The sequence below is a fragment of the Falco peregrinus genome, chromosome 18, assembly GCF_023634155.1.
Source record: "Falco peregrinus isolate bFalPer1 chromosome 18, bFalPer1.pri, whole genome shotgun sequence".
In the NCBI taxonomy this organism is placed as follows: domain Eukaryota; kingdom Metazoa; phylum Chordata; class Aves; order Falconiformes; family Falconidae; genus Falco; species Falco peregrinus.
In genome coordinates, this window is record NC_073738.1 from 564,978 (window position 1) to 589,049 (window position 24,072).

The 24,072-nt window shown below is 50.7% G+C and overlaps 1 protein-coding gene across 1 annotated transcript; it reads left to right on the forward strand.

The window, feature by feature from the left end:
• Nucleotides 1-50: 50 nt before the first annotated feature.
• On the forward strand, nt 51-21,854 carry EFTUD2 (elongation factor Tu GTP binding domain containing 2). The gene is made up of 28 exons (XM_055789923.1): nt 51-188; nt 548-653; nt 1,504-1,669; nt 2,151-2,229; nt 4,445-4,520; nt 4,786-4,851; nt 5,108-5,143; nt 6,044-6,134; nt 7,256-7,338; nt 7,833-7,999; nt 9,077-9,201; nt 10,846-10,909; nt 11,263-11,353; nt 11,766-11,901; nt 12,184-12,311; nt 13,303-13,496; nt 13,634-13,745; nt 13,961-14,101; nt 14,485-14,586; nt 15,062-15,144; nt 16,251-16,337; nt 16,629-16,755; nt 17,207-17,294; nt 17,815-17,933; nt 18,382-18,476; nt 19,291-19,444; nt 20,429-20,536; nt 21,173-21,854. Exons 2-28 carry the CDS (start codon nt 549-551, stop codon nt 21,266-21,268), a joined length of 2,919 nt encoding a protein of 972 aa, XP_055645898.1. The 5' UTR covers nt 51-188; nt 548; the 3' UTR covers nt 21,269-21,854.
• Nucleotides 21,855-24,072: the final 2,218 nt, after the last annotated feature.

Consider the following 24,072-nt stretch of genomic DNA (forward strand, 5'->3'; position numbering starts at 1 on the left):
CCCGGCCCGGCCCGCGGCCACCGGCACCCCGCCGAGCCCGGCCTCGGCCCGTCCCGCCCCGGCCGGGCCCTCCCCCGCGGCGGGCGGGGGCGGCGGGCGCGGGGGGCCCTTTGTGGCAGGCGGCGGGGGCAGCTCGGGGGCCTTCCGCAGCCGTGGCGGCGGCGCCGGCGGGGAGGGCAGCGCGGCGGGTGAGCGCGGGGCTGGGGGTAGGCCTGAGGGTAGGCCCGGGGGGGGGGGCGGTGGAGGCGGTGGGCGCTCGGTGGGCAGGCCGGGGCTCTCGGGGCGGTGCAGGGTCCTGGTGAGGGGCGGGCGGGCCCGGGGGTCGCGCACAGGGCAGGTCGGGGGCAGGGCAGGGCCGGCCCGGGGGCCGCGGTGCAGCGCGGCGCCGGGTGCAGGGTGCATCTCGGGCCGGGGTCCCTCGGGGGGCGCCTCGGGCCGGGGTCCCGGGGGTGGGCGCCTCGGGCCGGGGTCCCCGGGGGCGCCTGGGGCAGGGGTCCCGGGGGGCTGGGAGCAGAGCCTGCACTCTCCGACCCCCTCCCCGCCCCAGTATGGACACCGACCTGTACGACGAGTTTGGGAACTACATCGGGCCAGAGCTGGACTCGGACGATGACGACGACGAGCTGGGCAGAGAGTCCAAAGACCTGGACGAGGTGAGTGGTGGTGGGAGGCACGAGGGGCGTGGGGGCCTGCCTGTAACCCCACGGCAGCAGGGGACATGCACCACGGTCCTTCACCGCCTGCAGCGATTCCTTTTCAGTGTTGGGCTCTGGGTCCGCAGTGTCCACCACTGTTCAGCGGTGGAATTTGACTCCCGAGGATCAGAGTGGGTTTGGTTTTTAAAGGGTTTAGCAAAAGCTGCTCCCCTGTTCCTGTGATGGAGGGAAAGGCAAAGTTTCTGCTTGAATCATGGTTCAAACTGGAAGCTTCTGTAGCTCAGGCTGTGTTTGGCTTTTTTTTGGCGTTCGGTCAAGTGGAGGATCCTTTTCCACACAGTGAGGCTTTCAGGCCTTTAGTAACGTACAGCAGTGTGGCAGGGAGCTCGGTTTTCCAGTGGTGAAGGTAGAGCAAGAGTTCACAGACACCAGAGTAGGGCAGGGAGGGCAGCATCAGAGGATCGAGGAAGCCCCTTGTAGTCTCCTGTTCCTGCACATCATCTGAAAGTGGTGTCTGTGTGTGGTGTGTTGTGCATGAGCGTGGTTCTCTTTGTGTGTGCGTGAGAGGCGGGAGTCACTCCCTCTGCAGGCATCTCTGCAAGTCCTTTTGCTGTTAATTTTCAAGGTGCTGTTAATTTTCGGTAGGGAGAGATGTGTGGCTTACAGAGGGCACCTCCGCAAGCTGCTCTGCTGATGAATGTGAGGTGCTGGGGCTGCAGCAGTGGCTCCCAGGCTGGGTTTGTGGCTCACTTTTGCTGTACAACGTCAGAGCTGTACCTTCTGGGATGGTTGGTGTTTGTAAAACACTTCTGTGCTGGCAGCAGCTAAATGTGAGCATTGGTTGCAGCTTGAGGATGATGACGATGATGATGATATGGGGGACCATGATGAGGACCACCCTGGGATGGAGGTGGTGCTGCATGAGGATAAGAAATACTATCCCACCGCTGAGGAGGTCTATGGGCCTGAAGTAGAGACAATAGTACAAGAGGAAGACACGCAGCCTCTCACTGGTAAGTGGTGAGGAAGCAGCAGGTTGGGTATGGAGGGAGGAGAAGACTCTTAGTGGCTCCTTGGAAAAGGGAAAATACCATTCCCTTTGTTTCTCCCCATTGGTTTTAATGCCCCCTTCAAATTCCCTCTCAGCCCCAAGACTAGACTCTTTGTCTAGCACTAATCCTAGGCTTGGGGATTGTTACAGATCCCAAACAAATACATCTTTCAAAGAACAGATACTGGAAAGGTACTTAAGGGGAAATAAAAATGCATTTGTCATCTCATTTGATCCTTCTATAATAAACAGAATAGATCGGTTGGAAGGGAGCTACAAGGATCATCTAGTACAACTGCTTTTATAAGAAGCTAAAAGAACCTGTCAGCTTGAAAATTGTGGCTTTGTCTGCAAAAGTCCCTGCTCCCTATGATTGTTTTCTGAGTCTGCTGGGTTCAGGGTCTCTGGTGACAGTGTTTTATTGTTCTTTCTCTTGTTTTCAGAGCCTATTATTAAACCTGTGAAAACAAAAAAATTCTCTCTGATGGAACAGACGTTACCGGTCACTGTCTACGAGATGGAGTAAGTAATATGTAGGGATTTTAAGCTTGTATGTTGGCTCGAGCCATCTGTGCTGTGATTTCCTCACTTTTTGTTGTTTGTAGGCAAAGGTTGGGAGGCAGAGTGGTAGGTACTATGTGGAGGAGGCAGATTTCGGGGGGCATTGGCTTTGTTTCTTAGCAAACAAGTCAGTTCTCAGCAATGGAACTGAGTGCAGCCATTTCCCTGACTTGGTACCAGGAACAAGAAGAAGAAAGTACAAGAGTAACCATTTTACAGCTCATCTTTCCCTCCGCAGTATGTAGAACAGTGCATAATTTTCTGAAATAGAATGTAAATTGTGCTTTGACAGCTAATAAAGAGTTTGATACTCAGAAACTCCAGTGGTGCAGATTTGTTGAAGGCAAGTTTTCTTGACCGGTACAAGAAGTATTTATATGGTCAGTGTGTGGCACACTTCATATTGGGACATTTTGGGTTGATCCCAGTGATGATTGGCCTACTGCTGTCTCTAATTCCTGTCTGCCCTGGAAGAATTTCCAGGATGAATTTCCAGGGGGAATTGTTATACCACTGGTTGTATGCAAAGTTGTGTGTAGGTCAGCATAATGCTGCAGCTGAGCTGCAGTTCTGCTGCTCTTGATGGTGTCTGCTGGTTGTACCCTGCAAAGCAGCCCCTGAGACACCAGGGTTGGGAGGAAACCTGGAAAAAGATCCAAACAAATTAAATATTTGGCATGTAATATCTTGCACAACTTTGGTAAGGAATAAAAACGTTTTCCGATTAAAATACAATCTTATCATCAATGTCTACGTTTTGTCGATGGGTGGAGGGGCTCTGTATCCTTGCGTGTGTAGTGTTCCTGTATGTTGTCTTCTGTTTGAGGATGAACAGATTGAGCTGCGTGAGTGTCTCGTTAGGCTCATCTTTCCATACGCCACTTCATGGCTAGTCAGAGCTTTTTCCAGTTTTTAATAGTTGTCTTCCAAGCGTAGATCCCAGAACCAGGTGCAGACTGAGTAGCAGTTCCCTGCGTGCCAAACAGACCCCAATGTGAGCAGTCCCTCTGCCTGTCATCAAGGATCCTGTTGTTTTCCGGCAACAAAATTTCACTGGAGTTTATATTCAGTCTGATGGTTACTTGGATGCCCAGGACCTTTTTGGAATGTTGGTGTTTGTTTCTCATAGTTTTGATACAGCCAGATATGATTGAAATAGCCTGCTGGATCTTATTTTTCTAAGCAGTCCATTTTGCTCTTAGTCAACAACCTGTACTCTTCATTGACTACCGCTTTCCTGATCCTTCTGTCCTCTGCTTGTTCCATCTGCAATGAATTCCTCTTCATCGCGTTTGGTGATGTGAAGGGTTAGGATGGGGCCAAGAGAAATTCCTTGCGGGACATAGCCAGAAATCTGCAAGCTTGGTATTGATTTCCCATTTAGCCTCATTTTAAGGCCAATAAGCAAGCTTTTAATCAGTATTACTATTGATTTGTGTGTATTTTAGCTCTTGATCAAAACGTTCTATGTTAAGAAGTCTATTGCATCAATGAAAATGAAGTCTTTTTTAAAAGGAGATTATTTGACAGCACTTATGTTCTGCAGACCCATAGCAACGGATACATCTTTTATAGCCTGCCATTATTTTTTAGGGAGTTGGTAATTTAGGATCTCAATTATATTTTGGCCAGGACCCATGCAGAAGTGGCTGGCCCATCATTATCCAGCTCAGCTGCTAATTCTAAAAAGTTTGAAATTCTATTACTGTTTCCTTGAGTCCCTGGGAACATCGCTGTTTTAAGACCTGAAAATCAGAATTAATGGTCTGTGGAGCCCTGTGGGTACCTTTTAGAACTGTGTGGGGTGCTTGTTATCCAGCTCTGTGATTTACTTGACTGCCTGCCACTATTTGAGTGGAAGTATTTCATCATCTGAGTACATGGATGTGACTTTTGCTCTAATACTGACTAAAGAGAAGAAAAATATTCAATAATATTCCATCGTTGGCAGTTTTACCAGCTCCATATCCTCCCACCCACTGCCATCTGTCTAGGACTCCAACTTGCATCCTCCCCATCTGGAAAGTGGGATTCTTCCTCCGCAGGGCATTGGCAGAATGAAAGTTTGGAGAGGATTCAGGGGGCACCTTGGGTAGAAAGTGTAGCTGAAATGGCACCTACTTTTCTTAGACACAGCAGAAGCCTCCAACAGTCTTTTGTGTTTTTGCTCCTCCAGTTTCCTGGCAGATCTGATGGACAACTCAGAGCTAATTCGAAATGTGACTCTGTGTGGGCACCTTCACCACGGCAAGGTAGTGTGAATATCCAAGGTATATCGGGTAGTAGTAATGATCTGTTTGTTGCTTACTTCTACCATTGCTCTTGACCCTTTACTCTCTGCAGGAGCAGTCTCTTTCTGCTTCTCTTGCTAATGCAGTTATTTGTAGGTTTTCTTTCAGCCACATGGAAATAATACCGTGCCCAACTTTGTATTGCTACTGGAGGGATGGGGTTGTACTGGTATTCATCTGTCTGAATGTAGTCACCTCCTTTCTCTTGTGGTCTGCTATTTTTCAGACTTGTTTTGTTGACTGCCTGATAGAACAGACACACCCAGAAATCCGGAAGCGCTACGACCAGGACGTAAGTGAGCTTTTGGTCTGTTCCTGCCCTGGGGAACATGGGTTGGCTTTTACACTCAGAGGGAGAATGACTGTACGTGGGGAAAATGGGATTTAGTGATTAGAACGTAGGATTGGAACGCCAGAGCTCTGTCCTAATTCTGTCTCTTGTCACTTACTTGCCACCTTAACCATATGTAAAGAGTTATCATGTCCTGCTTCAAAAGTGTTGTTTGATACCAAAATGTGATATTCTGACTGTTGTTTTGTCTTTGCAGCTTTGCTACACTGATATATTGTTCACAGAGCAAGAGGTGAGTCTTGTAGGATAGGCAGTGATTTTTACCCAGTTGTTTCATGCTTTGCTCACAGTTACTTACTGTAGGCAGTTTCCTGTTCCATTTTAACATTGTTTTGTGCCTTCATTTTGTTTGTTTTCTTCATCAGTAAAGTGATCTGCTCCTCTTGTTTGCCTCAGTAGGATCCCTGGTCCAACTTTCTTCCATTTCCTGCAACCCTTATCTCCATGTATGATTTTATTTATCTGAGATGAGAACGTGTGTAATGTTGAGAATCTATAGCAGAGTTATCCCAGTATGTTGGTAACTTATTTTCTTTGAGAGAAAGAGGTGGAAGGGGTTCGCAGTAGTGGTGGATGAGAAGAAAACCTATGATTTCAAAATAAATACATTTCTCCTTGGTTTCCTGTGATGGGAACTCTTAGCTGGTGCTCTGACTCTGTGTGGTTGGGTGTGAATGGGAATCTTATTTTGTCCTGCTCGCTAAATATTGTCATGACCAGAACAATCCTATGAAGCACTTTTTTCTTTACATCTTAATGCTCTACTTTATACTCCGTATGATCAAATCTTTCTTACACTTTGAGGTATAACTTGATAGCAGCAGAAGGGCAAAAGCACAGGAAAACACGCTTATTCTGTCACTGGTATTGCATATTATACTTCCTCAGCTGAAATCGGGTATGGATTGTGCAGTGGTGGCTCACCAGCCTGAGCCAGTATAGGTGGGGGAGCTGGGCTGGATACTGCAGTGATCTGAGGTTGTTACTCCTTCCCTGGGAATAACAGGTTGTCCTGTATGGATGTTTACTTCTTTCCATCTCTCTGAGTTTTCCTTCATCAACTTTTACATCTTTACATGGTGATCTTTTTTTTTTTTCCTTTTGACTGATGATCTGATTTCCTTTCTTTCAGAGGGGAGTAGGGATCAAGAGCACACCAGTGACAATTGTTCTGCCGGACACCAAGGGAAAGTCTTTTCTCTTCAACATCATCGACACTCCAGGTGATTGTATAATCCTGAAAATCCTGGTTTGGGCTGCACTTTGCCAAAGGCAACTTGATGTGTGGAGCAGATACATGACCATGTGAATCAAGATTTCTTTCTTTAATAAACCTCTTTGGTCCTCTGGATAGTGCTATTGACAGGAGCAGAGCAGTAAAAGCATGTACAGTGATGGTTAATGAGGGCCTTCAAAGAGCTTTTGTGTTGGATGGTGGTGGGGTTGGGTAGCACTGGCTCAGAAAAACAAAGAAAGAATCTATACCCTCGGACTGATGTGGAAATGTCACTTAGGCACACTGAAACCCTGGGAAGCTTTCTTTTACAGACGGAAACCCATGTTTTGTTTTGTGTTTTTTATAGATGATTTCAGCCTAGTCCTGAGCCTTTAGCTAAGTTCATTCTTCTGAAATCACTTCCAGCAGTAATGACTGTGCAGCTGGCTTTTAGTCAGTCTTGTTTGTGTTTCTGATTAGCTGGCATAATTGAGGGCTAATGAGGCTGAAAATGTGTTTCACCCAAGTGTACAAGCAGCACGTAATGAATTGGATTTTCCAGGTATCACCATGCACAGTGGGGACCATGCTTTTCTCAGATGCTGTTGCCCCACAGTGAGACTCTCAGCAAGTTCCCTCAAGCCTCTGACAAGCTCCTGTGGGGGGGAACATAATCGCAGATCAACTTGTAAGAAACCGAGGCCAAACTTTAGGAAAGAGGGTCTTGGGACACATCTGTTGAGTTACAACTCAAGACGAGGGAGGTTAGCGCGCAGGAGGAGACTGGAGGGAGAGGCATCTGTTGTTCTTTGATGAGAAGTAATCTTCCTCCTTTTCCTGAAGTACTTATGCAGAGCTGTGAGAAAAACAGTAACAAATGTGAGGAAAAGTGCCTGTTAAATAAGTTGTGTTTATTCTCAAAAAATAGCATTAAAGCTGAAGCGAATCCCTATACAGAGCTCTGGCAGCCACTGCCGGGTCCCTGTCTGAGGAGGAAGCCGTCTGTGTTCTGCCTTGCTGGATACCTGTGACCAAAACAAGCTGCAGAGCAGAAGGATGGCTTTCCACCCTCTGTGCTGCTGGCATCGGGGCTTACTCTGGTCTCACCACCATTTTGTGCTTTTGAAGGTCACGTCAATTTTTCTGATGAGGTGACAGCTGGCCTTCGTATTTCGGATGGCGTTGTGCTTTTCATTGATGCGGCTGAGGGGGTGAGTGCCAGGTTCTTCTAGGGGTTAAATTCCAAATCTCTTCCTCTGGAGTCTTTGATCTGCCTTAGCTTGAATGCCTGGGATGGATTCAGCCTTGCAGGGTGAAGGGTTTTTGGCGGACAGTTTGGGAAGCGGGAGTGTTTTCCAGCCAAAACAGGGAGACAATCCTCTGGCTTCTGTGTCCAGGGCTGACATGATGAATGTGACCTGTAGGCTGATTATCTAACTTGTTTGCATCTCCATCCCCATGATACCTAAAATTGAGCAGGTTATTTATATCAGAGATGTCCAAGGGGTAGGATTCACGGAACTGGGTTGGGCAAGCACCTACTTCTAAATTTCAGGAAGCGTAGCTGACTGCTGCCGGCTGAGCTTAGGCTTCTCTACGGGCTTGCAGCCCTGTGTGTAAGGGTCACTGCTTTGTCTGTCACGCACTAGATAGCATTTTATGGAGGCCTTGCGCTAGTGGTGCTTATGCTCGTTATTCCCTGCAGGTAATGCTGAACACGGAGAGGCTGATCAAGCACGCGGTGCAGGAAAGGCTAGCAGTGACCGTGTGCATCAACAAGATAGACCGACTGATCCTGGAGCTGAAATTGCCCCCTACGGATGCTTACTACAAACTCAGACATATCGTAGACGAAGTTAATGGTCTGATCAGGTATCGGTGATTGGCATGGTGTGTGGTTAGTACTTGCTGTCCCTGTTTCATTGCAGATGCTTCTCTCTGTGAGCCTTGTGTATGCCTAAAACCTAATGAGTTGGTCTCTTGATGTGTTGAATCATAGAAAATGGGGCAGGAAGAACTGCTGCAAATTCATCTCGGCCAGTCTGTTGAATTAGGCAGGATTGGCTCTGCCTGAAAAGCTTCATGGCATCAGCTCTTTCCCACCCCTTCAACCCCCCCGTTAAAAAGTAGGGAGGGGGGACATATGACCAGAGCAGGGAACTTCTGTGCTCCCAGATGTCTCGAATACACTGAAATTATCCAGGCTATATCTCAAAATTGTAGGTTGAGATGTCTCACAGCTCCTAAACCTTTGTTACAAAACGAATGGGAGCTCGCTGTCCCAACCCCTGAACAGAGACTCATGATATTGCTATGGTCAGACCTTGCAAGACCCTGCTCAGAGAGGGAAGGGACATCTTCTCCGGCTTTTGCAGTAGCGATGCATTGTTATTGTGGGGGTTCTGCATCCAGGTGACTTCCTTAACAGCATTTTCCTCTTCAAGTTCGTGTGAATTTGCACACGAGCTCACTTGCATGTGTCTCTGTTCAGTTGCTGCTGGCATCAAGCAGCTCTCAGCAGGGTAACTTATCCTGTCTAGCATGCTTGTGAACTCATTAAGTGTTTGATTAAATTCTACCCCTACGCTATTTGCCTTGTAGTATCTTTTCCCTTGCTTGGTTGACCAACTTTGCTGCCTTTAGTTAGGGGAAGAAGAATTCTACATGATAAGAAATACAAAGCACTTGTGCTGGTAATGTTTTAGTTTTAGATCTTGAAATACTTCTTTGGACACTAATGCTTTGAAGTTTATAGACATAAAGTGATACTGGCCGTGAAATTCCAATGGCAAGCATGATGCAGCCCGTTTTAAGATGCTATTTGGCAATGCAGAATCCTTGCCTATCACATACTGCTGTTTGGTGTGGGAAGTGGTTTGAAGTGTTTTCCTTAGTTCATAACATTGATTTTATTTTATTTTTCTTGTCTCAAAAACTGTCTCCTCTCAGCATGTATTCTACCGATGAGAACCTCGTTCTGTCTCCCCTTCTGGGGAATGTGTGTTTCTCCAGTTCACAGTACAGCATCTGCTTCACGCTGGGATCTTTTGCAAAGATTTATGCAGATACATATGGTGAGGATTATCCAGAAGCCTTGTACACTGTAACATCTCATTTCGTAACCTTTTTTGTTGAGGCTTTCTATGCCATTCAGCTTCAACTGTCACTGCATGTATATGGCCAGTATACGTGTTCTTGAATTTCTAGGAGTTGAGAGGTACTGCACATCTGAGTCCTGGGCAGTAAAAAGCAAAAGTACAGTTCTAACTTGTTTTTAGCTGGATAGTTTCTTCTGATAGGTGCTTCTTGAGTCAGAAGCCAGCATTTTATACATGCCCTTAAGCAGAAAAAACAAATTCTGCCATGGCAGTTGAAGACAAGTGTTTGTGTTGTGCTTTGCTTTCTTACTGCAACAGCTCAGAAGTGAAGCAGTTAAGTTCTGCCTGCCTTCTCACAAAGGTCTCCAGAGTCTGAGACTCAGCTGCAGCCCGGCGCAGGCTTGGCCCACAAGGTTTTGCACTCTTGCCCTCTTTCTTTTTTAAGAAACTGTCTTTTTCTGGCTTTGATTTAATTTTCTGTTCCCCAGGTGCCCACTCAAGGCAATCTGCCACTTGTAAAAGTGGGCCTTTTCCTTGCATTAGCCAGCTGAACGGCCCAGGTTTTTGAAGTTTCACACTGGGGAATTTGGGGTGATCTGTAGGACCCGTGAGCAGGGAAAGAAGGATGTTGTAAAGCAGCTGGCCTAGCTCTTGCAAAGAAGTTAGCCTGAGGGAGGGTGAAGTTGTAGAGGTCAGAGACTGATGTGTCAGGACTATCACGTGTCCTTGTGAGTTTGGAGAAATAAATGAGCTCCCTGGGCATCAAAGCATTAACTCAGTGCCTGCTAGGATGATACCCTTTCTTTGGGGGACTGATAAAGATGCAGGCACCGTAGGCAGGAGATACCATCCATGCGGGGCAGACACGAGCTAAACGGGCACTTGCAGTCAGTGCTATTCGGTTGTGGCCACTGGGGATTTTATGTGCAGCCGCTAATAAAAGTCAGCTCAACTACCATGAGGTATAGTAGTTTAACTGTCAAAACTGCAGCCACCATGAAATTTCTTATGCTTGTACATCTGCCCACAGCAAAAGCTTGTTTGGAAACTGCTGTAAATTATCACCGCTGTCTTATTATTTGTAAATCCACCATGACAGCCAAGCACTACACTTTTCCTTCAGCGCTTGGGTATTTGTCTATGCACTTGGTGCATTAGCTGAAACAGAGAAAAGAACCTGGAGATGTTCAACAAGGCAGAAAATGCCTGTGATAAGCCTGCGGGGCAGATGGGGTGTGAGCCATCCCAGCACCTTGGCGTTACAGTGTCAGGTTGCAGCTTTAACAAATGAAGCAGATGTAACTGGGTTCCTGCAGCGCAGTGTCTGGCAGGCCAGCTCTTCTCAGTGCTAACCTTGTGTGTAATTGAGAGAGTTGAAATGCTCCTGAGAAGCGAGTCTGTGAACCCACGGTGCACCTGGGCTGCTGGTGTCATCCTCAGTGGATTGTTTTATGCCTGGTCTCCCCAGGCCGGGGCTTAATCATTTATTCAGAATTGCTCACCGGCATCAGTCCACAAAATCCTGTCCTCAGGGTTGTTTTAAAAGCCAAAATCCAGAGATTTCCGAGATGAAATACAGTGACATCTGAGAGACTTTTGTCATTTGCTTTTTCCTTTTAGGCGATATCAATTATCAGGAGTTTGCAAAGCGGCTTTGGGGTGACATCTACTTCAACCCGAAGACGTAAGAAGCCTGCTTAAACATCTGTTAGTTTATTGCTGGGTCTGTGCCTCCTTTCCCTGTAAAACATGAACTAGGTGACCACCCAAGGTCTGTTTCAACCTGAGCTGTCCTATGATCCTGTGGTGGAGTAGTGTCTGGGAAGGGTCGAGTCAGGCCTCTTGCTTGGTGTGAATCCATGGGAGCAGAGCACCTCCTCTGGCCTTTGTTTGGAGTAAGGAGGACTCTTGTGTCCCTGACAGCTTCCTAGGAGGACTGGGAGGGAGAAGCTAACCTGGGAAGAGCAGAGGCTGTGTTTGCATAGGGGTTCTTGCAGGGTGCTTGCTCCTCATGTCTCTTTGTTGGTCTCCCAACAGCCGCAAGTTCACTAAAAAGGCCCCAACGAGCAGTTCCCAGCGCAGTTTTGTGGAGTTCATTCTGGAGCCCCTGTACAAGATCTTGGCTCAGGTATGTGGTGGTTCATTCTCTTTCCCATAGTTCCAGATCGCAGCAGCCGAGGGCAGAACACTGGGTGGTGGTGGTGTGTCTGGTGCCTGTGGGACTCACCTGTCCTGTGCTTGGAGTGGTCTTTACAGATGGAGTTTGGGGGTGCAGAGCAGCAGTGAACAACTCCTTAACAGTTGCTCCCTGCAAACGTAACCCTACATTTGCACAGTTAATAGAACTGCCTTTGCTCTTTCTAGTATGCTTTAATATCAGCCAAGTGATAATTTGAACCAGCCAACCAGTTCTTGTGCGAGCTCTAAAGCAGAGCAGATCAAGAGCCTTGGGGGTGATGGCTGGTGGGTGAAGCTGCACCTGGGAGTTACTGGCTTTGATCCCCACAGCAAAGCTGAGAGTGGCGCTTGTTGTCTTGCAGGTGGTGGGGGACGTGGACACAACCCTACCCAGGACTCTGGATGAACTTGGCATCCACCTGACCAAAGAGGAATTGAAATTGAACATCCGACCCCTCCTGCGGCTTGTCTGCAAGAAGTTCTTTGGGGAATTCACAGGTAGATGCTGTTCGTCTTCCCCTGCACAATCTTCCCAATACCCTAGTCTCACACCAACAGAGTTAAGGGCTGTATTACAGCCATGTAATGCAAATCCCTTCTCAGCTTTCCAAATATAAAATACTAAACCATTTTTCCAAAGGACAGCTTGAGACACTGCTCGCGTCTTCCCCATTGCTGTGGGTGCGCTGCAGTCAGAACAGCTTTGCCTTGTTGTTGTTGGAGTCCATTTCTTTCCTCTGTGCTGCTTAGTCCTGTTCTCATGAATTATTACTTTTCCAGGCTTTGTGGACATGTGTGTGCAGCATATCCCCTCCCCGAAGGTGGGAGCCAAGACAAAAATCGAGCATACCTACACTGGTGGTGTCGACTCTGATCTAGGGGAGGCCATGAGTGAATGCGACCCTGATGTAAGCAAACTCTTCTGCTTTGCTCTTGAGTGTCCAAAAGCGTGGCAAATATGCTCTCCTTTCACTGCATTGACAGGGCAGCTGCCTCCTAGACAGCCATCTGCACAGATCTGACTTCCAGCATTTTGAAACCTCTCATCCGATACTGAAACAAATCTCTTCACTCTGAGAAACTTTAGCTGCCTGCCAGGGCAGCCCTTGAGAGAGAGAATTGTTTGACAGTGTTCGGAGAAGAACAGGACTAGGTCAGGACTTCAGAGCACGTGGGAACTGCAGGGTGATTTTGTGTCCTTCTGCTGCCTTTTTGTCCCTTTTCCTTGCAGTTTGATTCTCTCTCCAAACTCTGAGAAAACTGATTTGAACTGTGCTGATAAAAATAACCGTACATCAGTTAGTCAGCACCTTTCATATCAAAGCCTTGCAAAAATCTTCCTCCTCAAACAGTTTGTACTGAGCTGTCATTCAGAGTTGTCTAGAGACACCAATGCCAGCCAGCAGCTTAGTGAGGAATTTGCCCATGACTTTTGCTCTAATGTCTGGAGAGAAAACAAATCTCTTTAATGAGTTCTGAGTACTCACGTAAAACTATACAGTGGTGACTGTCACCAGATCGCCAGTTATGGGGTGACCTTATGGGACTGAAAGCTGTGGTCTGTGAGGCTCGGGTGCTCTGCCCTGAGCTGGTTTGCAGGCCAGCAGATGACGTTTCTTCTCATGGCCTTGTCCTGAGTGCTATTTACTGTTCTGCAGGAGGAGGGAGAAGAGCTGCAGAAAAGTCCAAAGTCATTCCAGGGGTTTCCATACAGGGGAAGGAGTAGTAAGGCTTCCAGTGGAAGAAAATTAAGGACGTGGCGAATCAAAAGAAGTATTTCTAAATTCCAGCCTGTTAATCACTTTGTATCCAAGAGTCCTACCAGGTCTGTGTCTGTCTTGACTGTATTTTGAGGGGCTCATTTCTCTCTCTCTCTCTTTCTCTCTCTCTTACGGGAAGGGTCCACTGATGTGTCACACAACAAAAATGTACAGCACAGACGATGGTGTTCAGTTCCATGCCTTTGGCAGAGTGCTCAGTGGTACCATCCATGCTGGGCAGCCTGTGAAGGTCCTTGGAGAAAACTATACCTTGGAAGATGAGGAGGATTCCCAGATCTGCACCGTCGGACGCCTCTGGATCTCGGTTGCAAGGTATGAAAGGCCCTGGCCATATGCTCATGTGGGAGAGAAGTCACTGGGAGTCATCGCTGCCAGGGTGGAGGATGGCTCTGCAAGGGACCCGAGGCTGGCAGCGGCAAGTGCTGCAGTGTTGCTCTCCTGCCTTTTAGGTATCACATAGAGGTAAACCGGGTTCCTGCTGGCAACTGGGTGCTGATTGAGGGAGTGGACCAGCCCATAGTGAAGACTGCAACGGTCACGGAGCCTCGGGGCAATGAAGAGGTATAGTGCTTAACTGGTATCACTCAGCCTTACAAGGAGTCAAGGTGATGGAGCGCATCCCAGAAGCTCCAGTGGTGAGGTTAAAAAACCTGCTGGCTGAGGTGCCAGGGCAGCAGAGCCACTGAGGGAAAGAGAACACCTTCAAACACTGGGTCTGACTCCAGCAGCCATCTAACGATGCAGAGTTTCAGCTCTTTGTCCTTATCTGGTTTCAGGCTCAGATCTTCCGTCCTCTGAAGTTCAACACCACATCTGTTATCAAAATAGCTGTAGAGCCAGTCAACCCCTCAGAGCTCCCCAAAATGTTGGATGGTCTCCGCAAAGTCAACAAGAGTTACCCCTCACTTACTACTAAGGTATTTCTGGTGTATGTGTGGCTGTTTTCAGCTCATGCTGTGGGCTGCCTCGTAGGCTTACCTTTAATATTTTTTTACTGTAGGTTGTTTTGTGTGTTGTGGGTTTTTTTCATGCTGTTGCAGTTATCTCATAAGTCATGTGGAAACAGCAGAAAACTGTCCATCCAGTAGAAAAGTACACACCTTGCTGTGCCAGGGAAGCAGCTTTCTGCAGAGCACGTCGGCACTTTCTGCTAGAAAAGGCTGTGGGCGATTTCCTTGGGGTGCTCTGATCCCAACCAGTTTATGTAAAGCTGATGCTTCCTCAGGCTTGTGTAGGAGCCTGGAAGGCGAGGGCCGGTGAGCAGCAATGCTGTCGGTTGAACGCCTCTCGTACCTTTCAGGTGGAAGAGTCTGGGGAGCATGTGATCCTGGGGACGGGGGAGCTCTACCTGGACTGTGTGATGCACGATCTACGGAAGATGTATTCAGAGATTGATATCAAGGTGAGGAAATGAGAGAGGGATTTTCTCAGCTGGGAAGGGGGTTTTGTCTCCCTATCTCAGAAGGATGGGAAACTAAACCTAGCAGAACATAGAGCATGGATTTTGTCACGTTCCTTTAAAAGGGGGGGAGCGGAAAAAGGGTTGTTGGACGCAAAAGTAACTCTTCCAGCCTGACTCTGTCACAACTGAGAGAGTGAAAACTGGCTTGGAGAGGAGTGTACGACCACATTCCAGCCTTTTCCTGTACTTCAGCCATTGCCTGGCTAGCATCAAATAAATACAGCAGAACTTTTCATACCTGGAATTAGGTTTAAATGTTCTCCTGTCTTGTTTGAGTGAAGGAATTACTAAAGCTGCCTGTGCAGGCCTCAGTGATTCATACCCAGTGCTGATGTTTTTTCTTGTAGGTGTTCAAAGGTTTCAAACAATCTCTTTAAAAACAAGAAAGTATACAAACCTGTTGTTGTTACTCCAGGTCGCCGATCCAGTTGTGACATTCTGTGAGACAGTGGTGGAGACATCCTCCCTAAAGTGCTTTGCTGAGACACCCAACAAGAAGTAAGAGTCTGCGGGCAAGCTGGGCATTGGCAACAGGCAGATGGAGGGGTTCACTGGAGACTAGGCTAGACTTCATCCCCTCCAAAGGGTCTGTTCTCATGCCTGAGTGGGCAGCCTTCTGTTGCAGCAGCTCTGCTGAACTCCTCAGTAACCTATTTGAGTCCCAGGGATCTTTCTGTGCTTTGTAGAAACTCAGAATAGAGGGAATAAATACAGGTCTACATCCTCCTCTCTTTTACACCTTCTCACTGGTTTTGTGGTGTTTCCAAGACTAGGAGATGTATTGGGATCCCTGAGCAGGTGCCAGAGAGCCCAGTGCTGCCTTCAGTAACTCCCCAAACATTTCACGAGCAAAAGCTTTGTTTTCTTTTGTCCATACCTAATCTTGAAATGGGTTTGTTCCTTTCTGGTGGTGTACTGGAGCCTTACAGCCTGGTCTCATCTTCTTCCTCCAGCAATGCATGGTGAGATGCACATGACTGAAAGAGGGAGGCCTGGGAGGGAACAGAGGCTGAATAACCAGTAGGAGATTTGGGAGCACAGTACCTCTTATTATACCTGAATTTTTGGGGAAATTGTGATCTGTCATCTGCTGAAGATGGCTTTCCTGTATTTCCTCTGTGGTTTCTGGTTCTTCTGGCCCTCCTTTATTTGCTACACTCTCTCCTTGGTTGGCAACCTTATATCAGGGAACAGAAAGTCTTAGGTCAGTTTTTGAACTGTTGGGCATGCTGAAAGACCTGCTCTGGGGGCAGGTTACTCAAGTTGGTGGTGTTCTTCAAGGCAACATCTCACGTGTCAGACACAGCAATTGCTGGCTGACATAGAGGCATATCGCCTGGCTCGTGCCTGGACAAGCGCCGGACATCTGGCAGGAGGGATGGGGCCACACTTCCCTTAGCAGTCTGCTTCTGGAGTTGAACAACAGACTTCAGAGAGCAGTTGCTAAGCACATGGACTGTCTGTGCAAGCAAGACAGTAACAGCGAAGGACATGGATGGCTTCATCTCCCTGGCTGTGTTCAAGCAGTGCGCAGTCCCTGAGGTCCTGCCCGTTACTGCCATTTCCATCATTCTGTGGACTAATTGCAACGTCTCTCTTCTCAGGAACAAGATCACAATGATTGCTGAGCCTCTGGAGAAGGGGCTCGCAGAGGACATTGAAAATGAAGTAGTCCAGATAACGTGGAACAGGTATGACAGATCTGGTGAGAGTAGGAATCCATCTAGAAGTAAATAATTGGGGGAAAAAAGGGAATGCTGGGATCTGCAAGGTGCACAGTATCAGCCAGCAACCTCTAGGCAGGGGTCCTGCGTTCAGTATTGCTACCAGCTAGTCAGTGAGCATCCCTGCCCCAGCAAATGAGTTGCTCCAGGTAAACAGCTGAGACCGTTTTATGCCTGAAGGGAACAGGGTCGTGAATACATTGTGAATGCAGGTCAGAGACTTGTTTCCTAAAGTTTCTTTCCTCCTTCTTCTATCAGAAAGAAGCTGGGTGAATTTTTCCAGACCAAATACGACTGGGATTTGCTGGCTGCCCGTTCCATCTGGGCCTTTGGGCCAGACGCCACTGGCCCAAACATCCTGGTAGATGATACGCTGCCCTCAGAGGTGAGAAGCACAGGGCAGGGTGGTTACGTTTCAGTGAGATGTTTCACCTGTGGTGCAAAGAGGTGACCATTCCTTCCAGAACCTGCAGCAAGGTCTTAATGCTCTTGTGCTCATTGGTTTGCCAGATCTTGGATCTGCTGTGCTTCCTCCACCTACGCTGGCTAGCAAATTGCCTGGTTTTCAGGCGTTGTTATTTGTGCCAACATCCTCAAAAATGGAAAATAATCAGCTTGCCTTTCAGGATTACCAAAATATGTACTCTTAATTTGTAGCTCTAGATGCCAAACCTGAAGATGATGCTCCTGAGCTGTGAGGGGGAGGGTGGACATTGGTGGTATGGGGGGGGTCATCACTGCTTTTCTAGGAACTGGCTTTTAAGCACCGGGGTTTGTGTGTTACTGCCGGGTGATTGATTCAGAATTGGTCTCTGAAGCACTCTGTCTGTCTATAGGTGGACAAGTCGCTGCTGGGCTCTGTGAAGGACAGCATTGTGCAGGGATTTCAGTGGGGGACGAGGGAAGGGCCTCTCTGTGATGAATGTAAGTAGGACCTGCCTGTGGAGAAGTGGAGCTAATAAGATCAATCCAATTCTTCCATCTCTAAGCATTCAAGTGATTTTGCTAGTGCAGTTCCTCAGTGGCCAGTTCCCTTCTCACCCCACAGCTGGGGACAGCTCTGGGGATGGGTGATAAGGGAGATAACAGAACCTCCCCCTTTTTCCTGGCTGTAGATGCCACTCAGGCACTGGCAGTTGCTGTCTGCCTACAGACCAGAGCCTGTTAGCTGGCAGGCTGGCTCCTCCAGACCTTGACTTTGCTCATGTAGTTTAGGTGCAGACCACTGTGCACCCTGCAAGGTAAGCTGCTGAGTTGTTTGTGTTTGATGTGCAGGGTTAGGACATGGTCATGCTTTCCCTGCTGAAATTAAACTTAGGAGAAATTCTTCTGGTGGCTCCTGGTCTTTGCTACGTTCTCACGGTCTCTGAGAATGCACGGTTGGTGCTGGTATGGCAGAGAACATCCCCTCAGGTCACTTGCTGTCATTTCTGCCCTTCCTCAGTGATCCGCAATGTGAAGTTTAAGATCCTGGATGCAGTGATCGCTCAGGAGCCCTTGCATCGGGGTGGAGGACAGATCATCCCAACAGCCCGGAGAGTGGTGTATTCCGCTTTCCTGATGGTGAGGACTGTGCTGTGCATGACAAAGACTGAACTTCGTGCTGTGCGGGCTTCTGAGGGCTCTTAGGGAGTGCAGGCTGCATGCATGCTGCGCTGTCTGCCCCAAGGATGTGGGTTTACTCTGACCCCATCCATTCATGGTTCCAGCACCCTTGTGGGCTGGCAGACAGGTTTTACAAGTGATCACATTCCAGTCTGTTTGCTACTGTTTGGCTTGCTGGGAAGGGTGGGTGTCATGGAGAGGGAAACATATGACTCATGGCCAGAAGGAGAAAAGCTCCTTTCAGCGTTTGTTTGACATTGGTTTGGGCAGCCATGGCGCAGCAGGAGCCCCTTTGTCCCCAGTCAGGCGCGGTGTTTGACCAAAGCGTGCCAGTCCCTGACTGACTGAGCCGAATCATGTTGGTGCTACTGGAGGCTCAGTGGCTTGTGTCCCTTTCTCCTCACAGGCCACCCCTCGCTTGATGGAGCCCTACTACTTTGTGGAGGTGCAGGCTCCTGCCGACTGCGTGTCTGCGGTGTACACAGTCCTGGCCAGACGGAGGTGAGCTGCTCAGGCCAGCGGCTGTCGCCTTAGTATTGCAAGTGCTCACTTGGGATCTAGGTTGCTAGAGACGTTCACAGGCTTGGCACTGCTCGTACAGCAAGCGGAGAGGGTGAAATCTGTGTGAAGGGACAGCTGAAAGCTTCCTTGACTGATCCCAGCCCCTATGCCATGTGGTGAGGGGATTGTCCAGGATCACACACAGCCTTTGGTTTGTGTCTGATTCTTCCCAAGTGTCAGAGAGGAGAATATGTAAAGGGACATGAGACCCCACAGGAGCACCGTGCTCAGCTCTGGGGCACTCAGTGTAAGATAGACAGGGACCTGCTCGAGCAGGTCCAGAGGGAGGCCATGAAGATGATCGGGGCTGGAGCACCTCTCCTGTGAGGACAGGCTGAGAGAGTTCAGCCTAAGGAAGAGGAAGCTCTGGGGAGACCTTAGAGTGGCCTCTAGTACTTACAGGGGGCCTACAGGAAAGATAGGGAGGGGCTCTTTATCAGGGAGCGTACTGATAGGGCGAGGAATAATGGCTTTGAACTAAAAGAGAGCAGATTTAGATTAGATATTAGGGAAAAATTCTTTAATGTGAGGGTGGCGAGGCAGTGGCACAGGTTGCCCAGAGGTGCTGTCGATGCCCCGTTCCTTGAAGTGTTTAAGGCCAGGTTGGATGGGGCTTGGAGCAACCTGGGCTGGTGGGAGGTGTCCCTGCCCATGGCAGAAGGTTGGACTGGATGGTCTTCAAGGTCCCTTCCAACCCAAACGATTCAGTGATGCTGTGACATATAGGAAGACTGATCTTTGGATATGTTGGCAGAGGCCATGTGACGCAAGATGCTCCCATCCCGGGCTCTCCTCTCTACACCATCAAGGCCTTTATCCCAGCCATTGATTCTTTTGGGTTCGAGACAGACTTGAGGACCCACACGCAGGGACAAGCCTTCTCGCTGTCTGTCTTCCACCACTGGCAGGTGAGTCCATGCCCTAGTGAGACAGGGAAGAGGGAGGTGGTAGGATCAGGCCCCAGGTAGCTGCCCTTGGTAGAGCTCAATGCCACAACTCCCACAGTGCGGGACAACTTTTCTGGAGAACATCCGCAAAGGATCTCAGGTTGGGGAGGTTTTGCGTGGTAGCTGTTAAGTGTCTGCCAGAAGCCAACGGCTTTGTTCGATGTCACGTCACCCTTTGCACTAGTGAGGGAGCGCTGAACGCTGCTGCTTGCTGAACGTAAGTGTCCTTTAGTGCCTGGAGAGAGGACATCCTTGTCCGGGAGAAGGGAAGCTGCTTGGGTGCACTCAGTGCTCTGCAGCTTGGGGAGCAGAAGTCTTGGAGCAGGACTCACACTCACTGGTCTGCTGCAGGACACAGGTTGCCACGCTTCGGCTTTGTCTCTCAGAGGTGGCTTTTTAAACCTATGGAAAACAGAGTTTGGGGCAAATACTGTTGTCTGGCCACTTCAGTGTCTGGGGCAAATCAGGTCTTGTGGGAGAGCTGCCCCTGTGAGGTGCACAGCTACTTGTGGAACAGTCAGGCGAGAGCAGCAGCAGTCTGAGCCCCGAGAGCTGGCTTAAAGGTCAAGATGTAAGTCTGAGGCTTATCTCTGAAAAGGGCAAATGTGCCTGATTTGCAGAGAGCATTGTGCTGACTGGGACCTACATGGGTTGTTCTGGGTGGTAGGTTTTTAGAGGTCTTAGAGTACACCAGCATGTGGGCAAGGTGGGACATGTTCTTGGCTTGGATTATCAACACCGTATTAGTGACTTTTCACAGGCATGATCACTGTTAGTGGCATAACCGTTTCTCTGTGCCAGGAGAACAGATTGGGTGTTGGGGCTGTCTCACACCAAGGCTGGGGGTGTCTGCATGGCCCAGGGGTGTTTCCCATTGCAGTTCAAGTTCTCCAGGAGGTTGAACCATCCCCCAGCATCACTCTGACATCTGGCCCTGTGTTTCAGATTGTGCCTGGTGACCCCTTGGACAAGAGCATTGTCATCCGACCCCTGGAGCCCCAGCCAGCCCCACATCTGGCTAGAGAGTTCATGATCAAGACCAGGCGTAGGAAGGTATGTCTGGGAGTAATCCCTGTAGCGTCCATCTGTACCAGCAGCTGAGCTGTTGTGGTGTCATCCCTTGGGGCATGCCATGTCCCTTCTGTGTTCCCAGAGTGGACGAATGTCCTTTGTGCCTCAGGACTTCCCTCACTCTTGGTCCCCCATGCTGCCTGCTGGTGCCTGGGATGGTCCTATGAGCAATTCCCCTGGCGGCAACTCCAGTCGGAAGTGGGGTCCTGCAGCATCTGCTGAGTCCCGCTCCTTCCACAGCCTGTCTGACCTCTTGGTGGCCTGATTTAGCCTGTTTGTCCTGTGGAAGAAGCAGCAACTGGTTTCTGTGCCAGTTCAGTGAGCTGGACTGGGGGGCTGGAGGGACTGCAGAGGGAATCAAGCTCCCCTTTGGGAGGGCAGTGGGCTGGCAGATACACTCAGCAGCAGCATCCACCTATTTGCAGCTTCCTGAGAGGCTGTTGGATATCTTCAAGCTGCTGAGGAGCACCTCATGCCTTGCAAATTTTGCCTTCTCTGGAGCCCAAAAATTTATCTTACGGTGGGACACCAGGGCTTTTTGGTGGAATCTCTGCTGCAATGGCTGTAGGAGGGCTGGCTGCCCGAGGCATAACCTCTGGCTTTGCGGTTACCCTGCAGGGCTTGAGCGAGGATGTGAGCATCAGCAAGTTCTTCGATGACCCTATGTTGCTGGAGCTGGCCAAGCAAGATGTCGTTCTCAACTACCCCATGTGAATGTGCCGTTGCAGCGTGAGGGCTGACCGGAGTCCTGGCCCATGTCTGTCTTGTCCTTCCCTGTCCCTGCTTGCCCAGCTCTGGCACCTGGATGCTCAGGGCACACAGGGAACCACTCCTCAGGTCGCTCTTTCATGGCTGCAGAAATCTCCCATGGCATTTGTGGACTGTGCGCTCAGGGCCTGCCCCATACAGGGAGCAGCCCAGAGCGCTGATGCTTTTTATATGATTAGTCTTCAGCAGTTGTGGCCTCCAGCGAGGAGATTTTTCCCTTCGGATAGGCTCTCTCCAGGCACGTGGGTTATCCCCAGCTACAGCAGAGCTGCGTGAATATAATGTCAAGATTACTAAGGACTGAGTGTAAATGTGCGTCAAGTATTTGAGCTTTCTGCTAACCCTTTCCTAACCGCTGGGGAGGGGATGGTTGCTTTGGGCAAAGCACATCTTTGGGTAGCTGAGGAAGCTGGCGATGCCGGTGGGGGGGGAAATGCTTCTACCAGCCTCCCCAGGAGAAGAGGCAAGAGTGGCTTTTACCCTTTTTTGTACACCTTTTTTTGAACCCTTGAAAACGTTTAATACAAACTTCCAGGTGGGTCTTGGTCTGATTGCACCGGGAGAAGGTGCAGTGGGAGAGGCTCCGCATTCACTGGTGCTTAGAGCACGCGCTGCCCCAGTTCACCCCATCTTCAGCCCCGATTCCCCCTGTCCTCAGCCTGTCCCACTCCCAAGGGTTCTGTGTCCCCCAGCCCTGTCCTGTCCCACACTAAGCCTTTCCGCTTCCCTTCCTGCTAGGTCTTGGGCTCCTGCTGTGTTTTCAGGGGATCTTATCAGCTGCTCGTGCTCTGAAAGGTTTTTAGGGCTTCCTGTCCTCAACCCTGCCCCAGCTCGCAGCTTTGCCTCTGGACTGTGCCCTGGGTCTGCTGGGTGAAACGGACTGTTGTGTGTCTCCTGGGGGCATTTGCGCCCTCTCTTGCCTGGCCTGGCTCTGCTGGAGCAGCTGCCCCCCCACATTGAGCCTTGCCCGGGGTCACTCTGATGCTGCCGTGCTGAATTTGGCCATGGCAGCCTGGTCCGTGAGACTTGCCTTTGGGAACCTGCCTCAGGGCATCCCTGATGGGGTCCACATGGCTTGTGGGGGCACACAGCACCCCAGGAGCAGAAGGTAAAGCCAAGGACAGCCCCCCCACAACCTTCTGATGGGAAGCAGCCCCAGGAAAGCTGTCCAGCCCTCCCGCAGCTTGCTGGGTCCCTGCGGGAAGTGGACGTTGCAGAGGATAATTCGGGGCCACCGCTTGGCAGCAGAGCTGGGAAACTGGGCAGGGGGAAGGGTTTCCTGCCACTGCCAGCGGACACCAGCGTTGCCCACGCCTGCTGTCCCATCCCGTCCCATCCCCTCCACCCAGCGGGCTCCCCTGCGCTGCAGGGGGCTCCAGCCTGAGCTCTGGGCTCAGCCTTTCTGGGCCGGGAGGTTCCCCAGCGACCCTCCCGCATCAGCCCCAGCACCTGCTCCAGCACCGTGGCCTCGATGGCGGCGGGTTCCCCCTCTGCCCTGGGGTGAAGTGGGGTTCAAGCCCTGCCCAGTGCCTTGCAACCCTGCCAGCCTTGCCAGGGATGATTCTTTATGCCTCCCAGTACAGACCAGCACCAATCCGGACCGCTGGGGACCAGGCCAGGCGGCTCCTGGAGCTGTGCAAGACCTGAGCAGCTCACACCAGGGCTGCAGCAGGATCAGTGCCCACAGGGCCGGCGGTGTGCTTGGTGCTGCGCAGCATGTCCCAGGGCTTGGGGAATGTGACCCCAGCGCTGGAGCCAAGTGCTCGGCTGCGTGGCCCTCTCTCGGCAAGGGGTTTTGTCCCAGGAAGGGGACATCCATCATCCCCGGGGGGGCTCTGATCGCCACCCAGGGCTCTGCAGAGCTGGTTAGCGGGGCTGGAGGGGCCCATGGGGGCGCGCATACCCTCTGAAGAGCAGCACCACGGAGCTGCAATGCCCGGGGGCTCCCTGTGGATCAAAGTCACCCCGGCTTTCACCCCGGGAGGGGGACTGGGATGTGGCCAGGGCAGGCGTGGGAAGGAGCCCGTTCTCATGCAGGCTCTTCCCAGCAGCCGGAAAACGCTGACCCGCAGCGGAGCCTGAGCGGCCGCGAGCTCTTGCAGCCAAAACCCTGGCCCCACACGCACGGGTTGGGAATTTTCCATGGAAACGGCCCCTTCGCCGGGAACGGGCCGTGCATGGCCGGCCTCTGCCCCCTGGCCCCTTCCGAGCGGCTGGAGTTTCCCGCCTGTGACCGGCTCCCAGTGGCGTGCCCCCGGCCCTGCTCCCAGTGTCCCTGTCCCCATCCTGGTGACCCTGGCTGCAGCCCTGCTCCTAGCATGCTCGCCCCCCTCCTGATCCCCGTGTCCCGCTGCCAGTGCCCCCCCTCCTGCTCCCAGTGCCCCTGTCCCGCTCCCAGTGTCCCCCTCCCACTCCCAGTGCCCCTGTCCCGCTCCCAGTGTCCCCCTCCCACTCCCAGTGCCCCTGTCCTGCTGCCAGTGCCCTGTCCCGCTCCCAGTGCCCCCCTCCTGCTCCCAGTGCCTTGTCCCACTGCCAGTGCCTTGTCCTGCTGCCAGTGCCCCTCTCCTGCTCCCAGTGCTCCATCCCGTTCCCAGTGCCCCTGTTCCGCTCCCAGTGCCCCCCTCCCGTTCCCAGTGCCTTGTCCCATTCCCACTCCCAGTACCTTGTCCCGCTCCTATTGCCCCCGCTCCAGCTCCCAGTGTCCCCCTCCCGCTCCCAGTGCCCCCATCCCGTTCACAGTGCCCCCCCCT